This window comes from Grammomys surdaster, unplaced genomic scaffold, assembly GCF_004785775.1.
Source record: "Grammomys surdaster isolate TR1022 unplaced genomic scaffold, NIH_TR_1.0 279, whole genome shotgun sequence".
NCBI classification, from domain to species: Eukaryota; Metazoa; Chordata; class Mammalia; order Rodentia; family Muridae; genus Grammomys; species Grammomys surdaster.
Genome location: NW_021604720.1, coordinates 9,659,382 through 9,672,898, shown reverse-complemented (window position 1 = coordinate 9,672,898; position 13,517 = coordinate 9,659,382). Strand labels below are relative to the sequence as shown.

Here is a 13,517-nt window from a genome sequence, read left to right as displayed (position 1 = left end):
ATGCATCTATCTGTGTGTTGGAGTAGGGAAGGGTGGATGTGAGTGTGTCTTTGTGTCCGCTAACACCTGCCTTGCTTTGTATTACTGTGAACGTGTGTGTTAATGCATGTGCATGAGTAGTGCCCATCCAGAGGACAGCTCTGGTTCTCTGGTTCCACTAGGGGTCCCAGGATCACACTTAGACCGTCAGGGATGCTCAGCTTGGGTGTGCCAGCCTTCCCTTATTATCTAGTGAACTCTGGATGCCTAAAATCTGTAGCTGCACAGGATCTAACACCTTCTGTATCGTAATCAGAGAAACATCTTCTTCATGTGCCTTCCTTGGCACCTGGTCAGAAGTGCAAGCCTCTAGCTTGGCCTGTGTCTCTTTGTCGTGGTCACCTTTGTAGAAAAGCATTGCGCTGCCTCTGATCCCCTGCTTCCATGGTTCCTATGTTAATTCTGTCCGATTTTCACCTTTGGCAAGGGGTCAGTCAGCGCCTTGGGAAGGACTTCCAAAGGACACCACTAGGTTCCATAGGGAACCCATGGGTACCAGGTAACCCGTGCCATTTAAGTGGGGAGGAGCAAATCATTAGCTGTAGGGAAAAGCAGTAATTAGCATAGCCTGCACCCCAGCTTCTTAGTTACAAATGTGAATAATCATTTTTGGCTTCATCTACCTCAAGGTCTCACTTCCTTTATCTCCCATGTTGTTGACAAGAGAATGAACAACAGGTTTGAGATTCATAACACGTGGCTTCATTGGGCCTGTGGTTTGAACTCCTAGGGGCCTGGTAAAATCAGGTGGCTTTCATTTATGCTAATCTGTGATCACTGTGAAGATCATGACTTATAAATTCAGCCGATGCTGAGAAACGGCAGGCGTTTCCACTGTATCGCATGTTAATAAGAATGAATGGTTTGGGGTTCTTGGTTTTGAGGAGGAGGCTGTAGTTAGACATGCACCTTCCACCATGTTCAGGATGGCTGATTTCTTTTGAGCATTTGGTGTCCTGTAATGACAACCCCTGCAGCAGGAGGCATTGGACACCAGCTCAGTGCAGCTGGCCTACACCATCGTGAGTCACATGGTGCCAAGTTATTAATACTTGAAGGAGCTTGTCACTCCCTGCAGAGTTTGGTGTGTAATTGATGGATTATAAACCCGTGCTGAAATCTCAGAGAAAGTTAATTTCCTTAAGTAAGGATGAGATCCGGCTATATTCCAGTTCTCACAGCCTAAAGGTGCACCAGTGTGCCCATCTTCAGCCAGAAAGACAGGCTATGTGTGTGCCGGTTTTCTGCCTGACGGTGCAGATCCTTCTTGGGACTTCCTTCTTGGGACTTCGGGGAAGTGTTCCAATTGACTCATCTAGTTTTGAGAGCTAGCAAGACTAGCTAGTACTCCATGTCTCGGGGCTCTCTGCCTTTTTGTTTATCCATAGAAGACTGAGCTGGGTGATGTTCCAAGCCAGGTGTGGAATACTGTCATAGCTGGGTCCTCCCGTCCATAGCACGGATCTAGGACCATGGAGACCCCTCTTTTCTCCCCCTTATCTAAATGGGTTCTCCAGAACAGATATCTACTTAAAGGAGTAAGTTCTCTGGCTTGAAGTCCACTTCTCAGGGCTTCCTTCCTGACATTTCTTCATCTACCCTCAATGTTTTCATTAAAAGGAAGGAGAGAAAACCTCAGGGGGCACTGCCCCTCAGCCAGACCCACTAGACAGCAGTTAGGCCCCAGCTCCTGGTTTTCTCCCTCCTGGTGTTTGACCTGTGGTACTGAAGTTGTCCTAAAATCTGGGAGATGCTCAACAGGCCTGACAACCCAGGAAGGACTCCATGAAGTTGCCCTCTGACCTCCACATGTGTGCCCCACACAAACATCATTCTCACAGTGATTTTTTTTTTTAAATAAAGGTTCATAAGGAAATTGATTTGTTAAAACCCAGTCATGGTCCAGTTCACCCGTCCAAATGTATTTGGGTTCTCCTAAGGAACTGCTTACTACATTAGTAGAAGTTTGTTTTTTATTTCATAGTATCTATGCTTAACACAAAAAGATCAGGGAAAGCACAGGTGGGACATAGGTTTGTATTTGCTTTTTTTTTTTTTTTTTTTTTCTTTTTGGTTTTTCGAGACAGGGTTTCTCTGTGTAGCCCTGGCTGTCCTGGAACTCACTCTGTAGACCAGGCTGGCCTCGAACTCAGAAATCCGCCTGCCTCTGCCTCCCAAGTGCTGGGATTAAAGGCGTGCGCCACCAACGCCCGGCTGTATTTGCTTTTGATAACTACTGAGAGCTAGCTATACAATTAATCACATTTATCTGTGTATCTGTATTACTCCCCAGTAATCTACGCCAGCCATGTCTGTGCACCCAGTACACAGCCATGAAAGGCAATTTACAGGGTGAAGGTGTGGAGGGCAGGCTCAAGGCTCAGGGCTGCATCCTGGAGCAGCCCCATGATGGGTTCCTATCCTAGGACTTAACTTTGTCTTTATGCTGGATCCCCTCATCCTTCTGAGAGAAGGAAACTCTTCAGGCGATCTACACAGTGGCAGTGGGAAGTGGCAGGGACCTCAGGGTGGGAAAGGAGAGTTAGGAGAAGACAGCAGGCAACCAGAGAACGACTTCCCAGCCAGCCTGGCCCACTGTCACCATTTTGCATCATCAAGCCAGTTTTGCCAGAATATTCCCCCGACCCCCACCCCGCCCAGGTCCTTCTCCCTTTGGCGATAAGTAACCCTTGCCTCCTGCATTCGTCCATCCCTCCAGCTTCCACCTACCCGGAGCATCTGCTGTATGCCAGCTACATCAGGAGGGCAACGGAAGTTAGCACAGTCATGCCCTACTGCAGTTGGGAGACAGAGGGTGGTCAGTGGCCTCCCAGACATAAAGATACACAACACAAAAAGCCATCCAGGGCATTAGGGGTGCTGGGAGAGCTTATGTGAAGTTCCAGCTGGGAGCCATGTTAAAGGGAATTGTGGGAGGGAGATGGGCCAGGTAGTGGAGCCAGAGGCATATATTTCAGTTTCAGTCCCAAATCTGCCCTCCTCTGTGGCTTTAGTATGTCACTCCATAGCACTAATTTCTGATCCATGTAAAATGGATCAGCTAAACATGGTTATGGGCTCAGTAGGGCATCTGTCTGTGGGGAGCTCAAGAAACTGTAACTTACTGCCCTCTCTTCCATGATCCAGCCTTGTCTTCTGTTTTGTTCACTGCACCCCTGGGTCCTCGCTGAAGGGACACCCCTCTCTCACATGCTCAGTGATTGGCAGATTGAGTGAATGATTGTCATCAGAAGGCAGGCTCTCTGCTATATGTCGTATTTAGCCTTCTGGTAAATGCAGCAGTTTCAGAAGAGAATATGTCTTTGTCTCTGAGGTGCCTAGCCAGCGTCTGCTGGCAATGTCTTGCTCCTCAGTGCTGGGGCTGGCTGGTGTGTGAAAGATTCTGCCTGTCGCCTCAAAAGTATTATTTTGACAACTCAGACACGCAGGTTTGGTGAAGGTGCCATTGGGAGTGTGTAGGGAAAACCAGGAAAGATAAGAGTGAGGACTGGAACCCCATCTGCAAAGCTCACATACCTGTTACCCTTGTCTTGGAATTACTAGCAGGGTTTGCAGGAGCCTATATGTTCCCATGTCTTCCCCAGAGAAGATGTAATTTGTTGTTCCCTCTCTGTCTACAGGAATAGCATCACCAGTTGCCGGATGCGGACTGAGAGTGAGCCGCCATGTGGCTCCCCAGTGGTCAGTGGCGATCCCAAGGAGGACCACAACTACAGTAGTGCCAAGTCCTCCAACGCTCGGAGCACCTCTCCCACCAGCGACTCTATCTCCTCCTCCTCCTCCTCCTCAGCCGACGACCACTATGAGTTTGCCACGAAGGGGAGCCAGGAGGGCAGTGAGGGAAGCTTCCAGAGCCATGAGAGCCACAGTGAACCGGAGGAGGATGACCGGAAGCCCAGCCAGAAGGAGGGCAAGGATGCCCTGGGGGACAGCGGATACGCATCCCAGCACAAGAAGCGCCAGCACTTCGCCAAGGCCAGGAAGGTCCCCAGCGACACACTGCCCCTCAAAAAGAGACGCACAGAGAAGCCTCCCGAGAGTGATGACGAGGAGATGAAGGAGGCGGCTGGCTCGCTCCTGCACTTGGCAGGGATTCGGTCCTGTTTGAACAACATCACCAATCGGACGGCCAAGGGGCAGAAAGAACAAAAGGAAACCGCAAAAAATTGAAACAAGTCTCTGATTTGTTTGAACTTATGGCCATTTGGTTTCAGCATGTCAGGAGATTTCTAATGATTTGTGGCAATATCAGCAATTTTTTTCTTTTTCTTTTTTCCTTTTGTTGGTTTGGTTTTCTTTTCTTTCTTTCCTTTTTGTTTTTTAATTTGCCCCCCACTCCTTTGTTTTTGGACCCTTAAGAATTTTCTGTTTAAAGGAGATTGAAGCCATAGAAACTCATATTGACACTCAGCCGTTTTACAAAAGCTTTTCTTTATCTGAATACAAAAACCGAAAGAAAAAAAAAAAGCCAAAAGTAACCATTGCTTTCTGCAGCCTGTCAGAAACCTGTGGCTAAACCCACAGAGATGTCCATGTTAATGCCACAGGGACACTCATGTTCCACCTTGGGGGCACGCAAACAGAGTCATCACTGCTCAGCCCAACCCTTAGGTTTAAAAAGTCAGTTGTGTCTGAAGTGAGGCTAGGAAGCCATTGCAGAGACTGAAGAGCACGTGTCCCCTTTGACCCTGGCACCCCACTGTACCAGAAATGCCACCGGCATTGCTGTGTGGCAAGCCCAGGATCTGCCTGCCAGTCCTCTGTGCTTCTTAACCTTGAGCCTGGTAACACCTCCCAGGGTGACCACCACCACTGTTCAGGTGTATTAGGTGTCAGTGACTGAGGAGGGAAAACAGGGATCATTGGAACCATTGATAACCACTGAATTCTGCTCTATGTTAAATTAAGAAGATGTTCCAAAAGCCATAAGCCTGGAGGTTGGTCCTGTGTGATGCAGAAAGCAGGCTGTGTCCTCTTAACTGCCCAAGGAAAAGCAATCATGCCCAAGAATGACAGCAGCTGTTAAGAAAGGAAAAATGGTACAGATTTTCCTTCTAAACAATCTGATCCAAGTGGGGGGGGGGGGTTGCTACAGAAACTGCCATTAGTGTTACGGTGTCCTTATGAGGTTAAAGGCACACCTCATAATCCACACACGGATTCACAAAAGCAAAAACAAGACAAACAATACAACTCCTGTACTGTCCTCAAAAAGGGTTTGCAATTAATATCAGTACTCATTTTTTGCAACAAGAAAATAAGAAAAGATCAGTGATTCTTCACACTCAGCCAGTGTAGCCAGCAGAAATTTCCAATCCACAAATGCATGGATTCCTTTGAGGAAAAAAAAAAGAAAAAAGAAAAAGAAAAAAAAATCACAAAAACAAACTTTTTTTTTTAATTCAAAAATAACAAAGTTCTTGTAAGGTAAATAATGTATTTAGCATGAAGCATGAATTATTTTCATATAAATATAGAGAATAGAGGGAAGACTATGCCTCTGATTTTTAAGCCCTTAAGCTTAGAGGCCCTTCGTTCTTTTTTCTTTCTTTTTTCCCCTTTTTTTTCTTCTTTTCTTTTTCTTCTTCTTCTTCTTCTTCTTTCTTTTTTTTTTGTTGTCGTTGTTTTTATTTTGTTTGGTTTTTCAAAGCAGGCGTTTAAGGTTTAACCTTCTTCAGGGACAAATTCTGACTGTTGGGGAACTTACTCTGCAATATAAGTTTATCTTCATGCTCTGGTAGGGGCTTGGGTGGTTGAGCTCTGATCCTGCCTTGTCTGCACTCAGCCCCGACCCCGTCTGATTCTCTACTGAAGAGTGTGTCCTTCCCTATGTCTGTATGTGTTTAACATGACGCAATAATTCGAGGGCAAACTAAGTGTTGTACGATAGAATCAAGAGAGTTACGGGACGCTTACTTGAGGAAAATCATTACCGTGATTTGGTTCTAGGAAAAAGGCAGTGAATAATTATGCAAATTCACCAGAAGAAGGGGAAACATGCTAATGGGCCTTACTGGGTGAGGGTAAGAGATGGGTACATGGGTAGGAGGAAGTGATCGAGGGGTTGAATGGAGCAGCCCTGAGCGTTCTACTGCACCGGTGTGATTTCGCCGCAGTGAGAAGGGGGCTGGCCATCTCTGCCACTTCAGCACACAAACCACCTTGGGACTAAGACCACCTAGATAGTGAGGGCTGAGTAACAACCAGACCATGTCACGCAAGCCAGAAACTCCAGTTACCTTTGCCAAGAAAAAAAAAGTTTTTCCTTGAGGTCTAAAGAGAAATACCTAAAACAATATGGCCCCCCATCCAAATGGAGGGGACTTTTAAAAACAAAAACACTACCGTGGCTCAGGGTCAGATGTTTGGGAGAGAAAGGAAGCTAAAATGACCTTGAACTCTTAAAACAGGTCAGTTGTGGGCCCTGAAAGTTATGTCCACCTGTCAGTACCAGGTACCATGGCAACCTCAGCAGCCTGGAAGGACAGGAGCCTGGAAGGTTATCCGGTGCATTTCCCCCTACCTAACCTGAGGGCAGCTTTTGGGTGGGAGCGGGGGGGGGGGGTGGGGGGAGTCTCCCACTTTAGGGCAGGCTAGATTTACCCCCACGTGGCCCACAGCCTGGGCTCTCTCAGCATAGGGATTCAGGGTTAGATGAGAGCACAGGTGTGTTCTCCACAAACCTCTGACACCCCACAAGCCATCCACAGCTCTGGATCCCTGAGCCACGCTTTGATCTCTGCTGTCACCTTACCAAGTCCAAAAGACCCCCACCCCCACGATGTTCAACCCCAGACCTGAAGGTAAAGGTATGCACTCAGCACTGTTTCTGGCAGGGGACTTCTTCCGGTGAAAACCCCACACGGGCTATCTCCCCTCGTTTCATTTTTTTTCTGAAGGGGCAGAGGCCTCTTTCAGAGATAACAAGATGCAGTGTGTGTGTGATTTACTTTTCTGATCTCCCTGAGATCCGGAAAACTATCTTATACAAGTGTGTTCTGATCCCCAGAACCACTCCGTTTGCATAAATACCTCATCGGGCAGCTTTCTAAGTGTTATTTTTCCTGAGCCTCCCTTGGCACCTCTGTTGGAATTTTCTGGAAGACTTGTTGGGGAAACTTTAGTAAGGGTACTTTTTTCTATTTTTCCTTCTGTTTTGGGCGGCATAACACATTATGCGTAACCAAAACAATGGCTCAATTGTGTTTAACTCTGTATTTTGACTGTTGAGGTGAAAATCAAGTCATCCATGTGTATGTGGCTGTTTGTGGTGAAGTCTGCCGAATGAGGCTGTCCATGTCCTTAACAAGCCAAGGGGCAGGAGGCACCCTCTCTCTCCCCTCCCCCAAGAGCAGTAGAGAATTTAAGCACAAGCCTATTTGTGAAAGAATATTTTGCTTAAGTGTAATTCACTTCAGTGTTGGACTTCCTTCCCAAGTGTCAGGTGTTCTTTTAGCTTTCCAACTAGCCTGTGTATCCATTAGTCTGACAGATCGCCTGAGCATTGTTAAAGGGATGTGGTGTTTTTGTTTTGTTTTGTTTTTTCTTTTTTTTTTTTTCCTTGCATTTCTCCTGTGGGGAGAAGTGGCGGTTCATGTGTCATTCCAGTATCTCACGTACTCACACGGGGCGGGGGTGGGGGGATGGGGAACTATAGCAATATTTACAGATGCTTCGGGAGCACATCAGCGCCGTGACATCACAACGGCCGGCTGTTGGCCCTGGGACACATTTAAGAGAAGAGAGAGACTCGCTTTCTTTTCTCAGGTGATACATCAACATTTTTATCCCAATCCTGACGGTCTTTCCTCGTTCTCTAGTCCTTTCTGGAAAGGGTCTGCACCGTACGTACTTAGATTTTTCTTTCTAATATATCACCCAGCTCCTATTTCCCTCTGCATCTCCAGTCAGTATATTTTTCAAGAGTGAGTTCTTTCGGTAAAGTTGGCTCTCTGAAACTGAAGCTGAACCAAACCCACACGCGGATTGTGGTGTAAGGAAACCGTGGTCAGGATGACCAGGGTAGGTCTCCATCTTGGGGCTGAGCCTTTTACGGAGAAATGGGTTGGTGCCCTTTCCCAAGAGTGGGTTTTTCCTGTAGCGTCATTAGCATGTCTAGTGCTTCCTGTTCATAACAGTTCCTATCATGGAGCTTTCTAGAAGGATTGTTGCATTCAGTGGTGCCCGAGCAAGAGATGGGGTGGTTTTGGTGCCTAGAGTCCCAACACAGCAGGCCCATGTACAATGTCCCAAGCCACCAATTTGGGTTTTATTGATGCCACTCCAACCTCTAGACTCTCTCTTGGGGGGTGGAGAAGCCTATGACATGATGCCAGAGTTAGGGCAAGAGATGGGAACGGGAAGTTTTCCCATATATGGGATTAGACTAAATTCAGTGTGATTTCTCTTTCCCCTTTCAAACCTTATTCAGGTTGGGACTCCTTTCTTTCTGGTGGATCACAGCTGCCCAGATGTGTAGACTGATTTCTATGTTCTATAGAGAAGTCCTTTTCTTTCATCTTCAGCAGGGTTTTTAGTTTTATTTTTTTTTTTTTGCCACCAAAAGAAAACATTGGAACATATGTCCCCTCTTGATTGTGACTTTCCAGTGTTGACAGTTCAGTTCTTTGTGTTGTAGGTCCCAGCCCACCAGTACTATATCAGACACTGTTAGGCACATGATGCAGCACTGTGATCTAATTTAAATAATACTTTTTTATTATTTATACTACTATATATAATATACATCAACACTTTTGCTATATAACCTAAGTGATAAACCCTTTTTTTGGTTACCTGTCAGACTCTAGACTTTGGTTTCTATTGCAGTTAACACAGTTACAGAATTGTAATGGTGTCTTGTTTTTTGTTTTGTTTCTTTTTTTTCCTTTGTAACGGAATGTGTAAATCAAAGTATATACATTGTGTGGTGTTCCTGTTTCTTGGGATGTCATGAGGAGTTACACACAGCATTCAGTGTTCTGTATAGACCTGCCCACCTTTGTGAATTCATCTGGTAACTCCTCCTCCTTTGAGAGCGCGCCAGCCATGGTGGCGAACTCCCAGCGTCCTCTCTCCTGCTGGCTATTCTTGAATTAAGCACAGACTCATCCTCTCGGTTGCTTTATCATGAATAATTGGTGTGACTTGGTCACTGTTCTGCCCTTCAGCAAACGAGTGCTAGCTTCACTGACCAAAAATTAAGGAAGGAAAACACCATTTTAAAAATAATCCACCTTTTCATGGCCGAGACGGATGTTAGTCTACGGTGCTGCCTCATGCTGTCGAGCCTCTGGAATGAGCCCGCTGTGGACTGACCATTTCTGACTTGCTGTGGGATGCTCACAAGTACCCTTCCTGTCTCATTAGTATTGGAATCAAGACTCTTTATTTGGAATCTATACAGCAGTGTTCCTCCACTGTGTTTCATTTGCAAAAGTAGAGAACATGCTTTCTCCACCCTTTTGCAAATAATTGATACTCCATATTGGATTCTCAAAAGACTTCGATATGGTGATCCTGTCAAACCTAGAAATTGTATTATCTTTTTCATACCTGACTTCCCCATTTCTCCTGTTTTAGAGGAAACAGCACACTTTGGGTTACGGACACAGTCGCCATTTCTAGAGTATGTATGTTGAAGCCATCCAAGGTCATAGCTGGCTCAGCCAGCCTCCCTCCATTGACTCACCGCCTGTCCCGCCATGGTGAACATGGGGAGAGAAAAAGAATCTCTGTGTGTCTGGGAAACAGCTACATAGACTTTTTTTTTTTAACTACTCTGATTCTGTAACACTTCTGAGTTTTGTTCTAATTTTACAGAAAGCAAACAAGACCACAATAATAAAGCAGAAGACCACGAGGTTTGTGGCTGAATCTTAGGGTCACCCGACTTTTCCTGACCAACAGGTCTACATGGCCAAATTAATTTACAAGAGTAATAATTTCTTCAGAAGCCAATTTTTTTTCCTGTATTTCTGTACAAAACTGCCAATATCATGAACAGAAGGGGAGAACCATGAAGGAGAAAGAAAACGATGTTTGGTGGTGTTTGCATTAGCCTAAAGCAGCGGTGTGGAGATGGCTCCATCAGCCGAGCTCCAGGGACTTGGTGTTGCTTGGGAGGGATCCATACAGCATTTTGCGTTCTTCATGTGTAATCATATTGCCAAAGACAAACTACTTCATCATTTATTGTAAATAACACTTCCCCAGACCTACCATAAAGTTTCTGTGATGTATTGTCTTCCAGTTGCAATAAAAATTACTGAGTTGCATCAATTGAAGATAAGTATTGTGTGTTGTGTAAGCAATATCTCCATGTGCAAGTAGGCACTGAGCCATCAAAGTATTTGTGGGCAAATGTGTGTGGTGTGTGTGTGTGTGTGTGTGTGTGTGTGTGTGTATAGCATGTAGTTTCTACTGTCCTATTTTAAGCTCCCGGGGGTTGGGGGGATGCACTACCAGCCATCGCCCTGGTTCCCTTGGATCTGTGGGTGAAAGACACACACACCAGCTTATTTTTAGTATGCTTTTTAGCTCAATGGTTGGGCACTTCTAAGCCTCCCATGGCTAACATACCCTTACCTTCACTCCCAGCTCAACACCTCTGAATCTGTCCTTGGCTTAGTTACCCAGTTAACTTCTTACCTTCTCCTTGCTCAGCACCCTAAATCTGCCTCAGCTTGGTTTAGTCAGGAAAGCGGCTAATGTCCACTCCTCCGGAGATCTCACATGGCTGGTGGCTCTGACTCCCTCCGAAGCATGGCGAATCTCTTGTGTCTACTAGTCTGCTTTCGGGAACCTGGAAGTCCCGCCTCTTCCGCCCAGACATTGACCGCATCTTTATTGATCAATCAAGAACCAGTGGAGATCTGGACCTTCAACGTTCACACACAGGTTCCTGACCAAAGCATCAGAACTCTCCCTACGTTTGTGTGTGTGTGTGTGTGTGTGTGTGTGTGTACTCCAGTGTGTGTGCATGTGTGCGCAAAGGCCAGAGGTTGATGTCTTCCTTGATAAATGTCCACTTTTTAAAAATGTGTATTATGTCTGAGTTTGTATGCCACGTATCTATGGAGGTCAGAACCCTCAGACCCCTGGGTGTTACAGGAGGTTGTGAGTTGCCCAGTGTAGGTGCTGGAAACCAAACTTGGATCCTCTGAAGACTATCTTTTGAGGCAGTCTTATCACTGAAGCTAAAGCTCACCAATTAGCTAAGCTGGCGTGCCTGCCAGTTCTAGGATCCCTCTGTTTCTGCCTGGGGTTAGAACCATATGTAATGTCGATACTGGTGATCTAAACTCAAGTCTCCGGGCATACACAGCATGCCTTTTACCACCTAAGCCATCTCCCCAGCCTTGAGAGATTCCATCCTGTGTCTGGACCCACAGTAACAGGTGTGTGCAGCTTCAATCCGGTTTTAGGGTCTCAGCTGCAGGTCATACCCATCGTCACACATGCCTCCATTTTGATGGAAAATCTTTTAATGTCCTGCAAAGCCACTTGTGCAGGACAAGCACAAGGCTCCCGCCACAAGCCATAGAATGTGTGGTTAAGACCACTGGTCTTGTCTGGAAGTTTACCAAATACTAAAATAAGGTTGCATTTCTGGAGTCTGCTTACCTGTCCAACGACGACATCCCACCGATCATTTGGGGTTTATATCTCCACTATTGAGATGCCTATTCCAGCCCACTTCATATACATATCCTAGGACTCTCTTTTCTGTTATAATAAAGCCAGCTATATGCAGCTGGGGAGAGAGGGAGACATCACATGGCAAGGCAGGAAGGGAGCGATTAAGGGCTAAATTTGTTCTTCATAACAGCCCCTTGTCCTGGGAAATAACCAGGTCCTCTGAGGACCGCATTGATATCTGCTGAGCGTGATGCCCCTTAGGACCTAATTATCTTCCACCAGGTCTCACCTCTTAAAGGCTCTGCCACCATCCTGAGGCTGGTAGTTCCAGCAGATGAGTCTCTGTAGTACACACCCAAATCGGGTGACTAGGAGTCTGTCATCTCTGAAAAAGAAAATGATGCTCTTTCTGGTCCCTTTCATGGTGGTTTTGACTTTTAGTGAATTTGGTTCTCCAGACTTGCACAGTATGTCTTCTACCCTAAGCCATTTCCTGAGCCCTGAGACATCTCCCCAGCCCTGAGACATTCCATCCTATTATTTAACCTGGGCTTCACCAACAGTAAGTTGTTGGGCTAACCTCACTCACCACCCCCTGTAAGGTACCTCTGACCCCTAGGACTCTCAGGCTTATCTCTTACCTCCCTCCCATCCTGGGTCACAGTCCAGGTAATAGTCCTGAATGGGAGGTAATTCCCAGTGTCCCTTTCCAAGGAGCCACCTCAGTGTCTTGTTTGGCTCATGTTGTTACCTTCTTGGAGTCTTTTTTATTGTTTGTGTGTGTTTTGTTTTGTTTTGTTTTGTGTTTTAAGACAGGATTTCTGTGTAGCTGTGGCTGTCCTGGAATGTATTTTGTAGACCAGGCTGGTCTCAAACTCACAGAAATCCTCCTGCCTCTTCCTCCAAGTACTAGGATCAGAGACGTGCGACACCATATTCAGCACCATCTTGGAGTCTTGCTTTTCAGGGTTACCTTGAAAGTCACCATATGTCCTCCAGATTGCAGAGTCAATGTTTGAAGAGAGACATTAATTGGGACAAAGAACAGGAGCCATTCACTCTGAGCCAATTTTGATGAATTAGGTAATTTTCCATGTTGGGTAACATTGAGGCCAACTCCAAGGGGGTAGCCACAGAAAATAGCACAGTTTGTACGTGTGTGCACATGTTCATGTGTTTGCATGCACATGTATGTGTGGGCAGACAAATATGCCTGCATGTGAATCAGAGGGCCACAGTGTATCTCCATCTTTTTCTTGTTTTTGGTTTTTTGGAGACAGGGTTTTTCTGTGTAGACCTGGCTGTCTTGGAATTCATTCTGTAGATCAGGCTAGCCTTGAACTCAGGGATCTGCCCACCTCTGTCTCCCAAGTGCTAGGATTAAAGGCGTGTACCGCCACTACTGCCCGGCCTGTCTTATTTTTTTTAATTACTATTAACGTTATTTCTATCTGTGAGTGTTTTGTCTGCATCTGTATTTGTGCACTGCATGCACGCCTGGTGTCGCTGGAGGCCAGAAGAGGACGCTGGATCCCCCGGAATTATATTTACAGACAGTTTTGAGCCTTTGTATGGGTGCTGGGAATGAAACACATGTCCTCCAGCAGAACATCCAGTGCTCTTAACTGCCAGCGAGCGTTCCCTTGTTGGGTGGACTTAAGCTGCAGGCTCTACCCCTGGTGGTGCCCATGTGTCGATTCCATTAAGTTTAAGCTTTGCGACCATACAATGTATGTGCACGTGTGTGCACTGATGCTCACACAGGGATCTCAGAGGCTTTGAGGGGCATCGATGCTGAGATAGGGAAGCACACCTGT

The 13,517-nt window shown here is 46.2% G+C and overlaps 1 protein-coding gene across 3 annotated transcripts in view; it reads left to right on the top strand.

Annotated features, from left to right (window-relative positions):
- Nucleotides 1-4,458, top strand: part of Foxn3 (forkhead box N3) — a 364,395-nt gene extending 359,937 nt beyond the window's left edge. For all 3 annotated transcript variants that reach the window (XM_028777274.1, XM_028777272.1, XM_028777273.1), the window contains one exon: nucleotides 3,681-4,458. In XM_028777274.1, coding sequence (XP_028633107.1) covers nucleotides 3,681-4,230 — 550 coding nt within the window. In that variant the 3' untranslated portion in view covers nucleotides 4,231-4,458. The remainder of the gene's footprint in view (nucleotides 1-3,680) is intronic.
- Nucleotides 4,459-13,517: the final 9,059 nt, after the last annotated feature.